A 1,568-nucleotide genomic window follows, 5' to 3' on the forward strand; every position below is an offset into this window, starting at 1 on the left:
CCCACAATTCCTTAGCTAGTCCGCTATCAAATAGAAGGCTCGTTGTCAGGGTTCTGCAACAATCCTGTTGGCGCGTTCAGCAGGCCTGGTCGATTGCGGCGTATCAGGCGTAGTCGTTTCATACGCAATTCCTCTGCTCTGGCAGTAGGCCTTCAGATCTTGGCCTTTAAACTCGCTGCCACCATCCCAGTGTAGGGTGCCTACACGGCGTTGCGTAGTTGCCTCAATGCCTGTGATGAAGTTCATTAATCTCGCGGTAGACTCACCCTTCGACATCATCAAGATTGCCCATCGGTATCTCGTAGCGTCATCTGTTATCCCTAGCCAGTAGCTAGCACCCCCCCTAGTGGGTAGGTCGTTCCCGTCAAAAAGCGTTTTTCCACCCCCTGCTAGGTCGATGAAGAGTCTCATCGCCGGCTTGGTAGCTCGCGTCATGGGCGCAAAGGTTGGACGTGTCATCTTTGCTTGGACACAGACTTTGCAAAACGGTAAAGCTCGTTGGCCGATGATTCTCATTCCTAGGCGTGGATCTGCTGCCATTCTAGCGATATCCGCGGGATTTAGATGCCCTAATTTTTGGTGCCACTGTGTCATTGTTAGTTCTATAACCTTTATGTCGTTGTTGGGCAGCGCCAGTATCGCGTCAGTAGTCCTGTCGTCCGCCATCGCGTTGACAGGTTCAAATTTGCCGTTGGACAGGGCGAATCGAATTAGATCCTTGAAGGTAGGCGGCTTCTCCACCTCGTAGATATCATTGTCGTTCAACTTCGCCGTGAAGGAGAACGTTCTATCTGGGGACATAAAGAGCACGGCGTGGTTGCTTCCATATGCCAACTGCTTGAAGGTAAAGCCCTGGCGTACGAGCTTACCCATGCTCATGAGGTTCACTTCTAATTTCGGGACGTAGCGGACGCCAGTTAGTAGCATGTCCGCCCCTTCAACGGTGATCTTCGTGTCGCCTATCGCTGCGGCAGGCACTATCGTTCCATCTGCCATTTCCAACTTGACAGTATATTTTTGGGGCTTTGCCACGACAAGATCTTTATGAGGTGTTGCGTGGGCACCCGCACCCGAGTCTAGAATCCAGGTATCTCTCGTGGGTCTTTCGCTGCTCATGTAGGCCTTGTCCGTCATACAGAATACTTGTTCCACGACGTTATGGACAGGAGCAGTGCCAGCATTGGTATCACCCTTGTCCTTATCCTTATTGGCGTTGTTGGGATTGGACGGACGCTTCTCTGGGTATTTCTTCCAGCAATCGTTCTGGATATGACCGGTCTTCTGGCAATGGAAGCAGGTCCGTGTCTCACTGCCCTTCTTGTCAGATTTGGGGTCCTTCTCCTTCTCCTTATCCTTATCCTTGCCCTTCTTATCCTTCTTGTCGGATTTGGAGTCCTGCGCGTTGTTGGTAGGGTTCCTAGACGTGTCAGCATTGGATTCATCAGTTGTCGGAAGCCGCAAGAGGATATCGCGGCAAAGGGCCATGAAATCACTCTCTAAGGGTTGGGCGTTATCTTTCTCAATTTGGTCCATACGGTTCTTAATGAAAGGGGCCCACCCTTTGCCTT

At 51.3% G+C, this 1,568-nt stretch overlaps 1 protein-coding gene across 1 annotated transcript in view; it reads right to left on the reverse strand.

Annotated features, from left to right (window-relative positions):
- Positions 1 to 1,485, reverse strand: part of HCAG_06117 (predicted protein) — a gene marked incomplete at both ends in the record, with an annotated part of 3,386 nt that extends 1,901 nt beyond the window's left edge. The window contains 2 exons of the mRNA XM_001538462.1: positions 125 to 200; positions 267 to 1,485. Of these exons, the coding sequence (XP_001538512.1) occupies positions 125 to 200; positions 267 to 1,485 (1,295 nt within the window). The remainder of the gene's footprint in view (positions 1 to 124; positions 201 to 266) is intronic.
- Between the last annotated feature and the right edge of the window lie 83 nt (positions 1,486 to 1,568).

This window comes from Histoplasma capsulatum, genomic scaffold (genome assembly GCF_000149585.1).
Source record: "Histoplasma capsulatum NAm1 scaffold_7 genomic scaffold, whole genome shotgun sequence".
NCBI lineage: Eukaryota > Fungi > Ascomycota > Eurotiomycetes > Onygenales > Ajellomycetaceae > Histoplasma > Histoplasma mississippiense.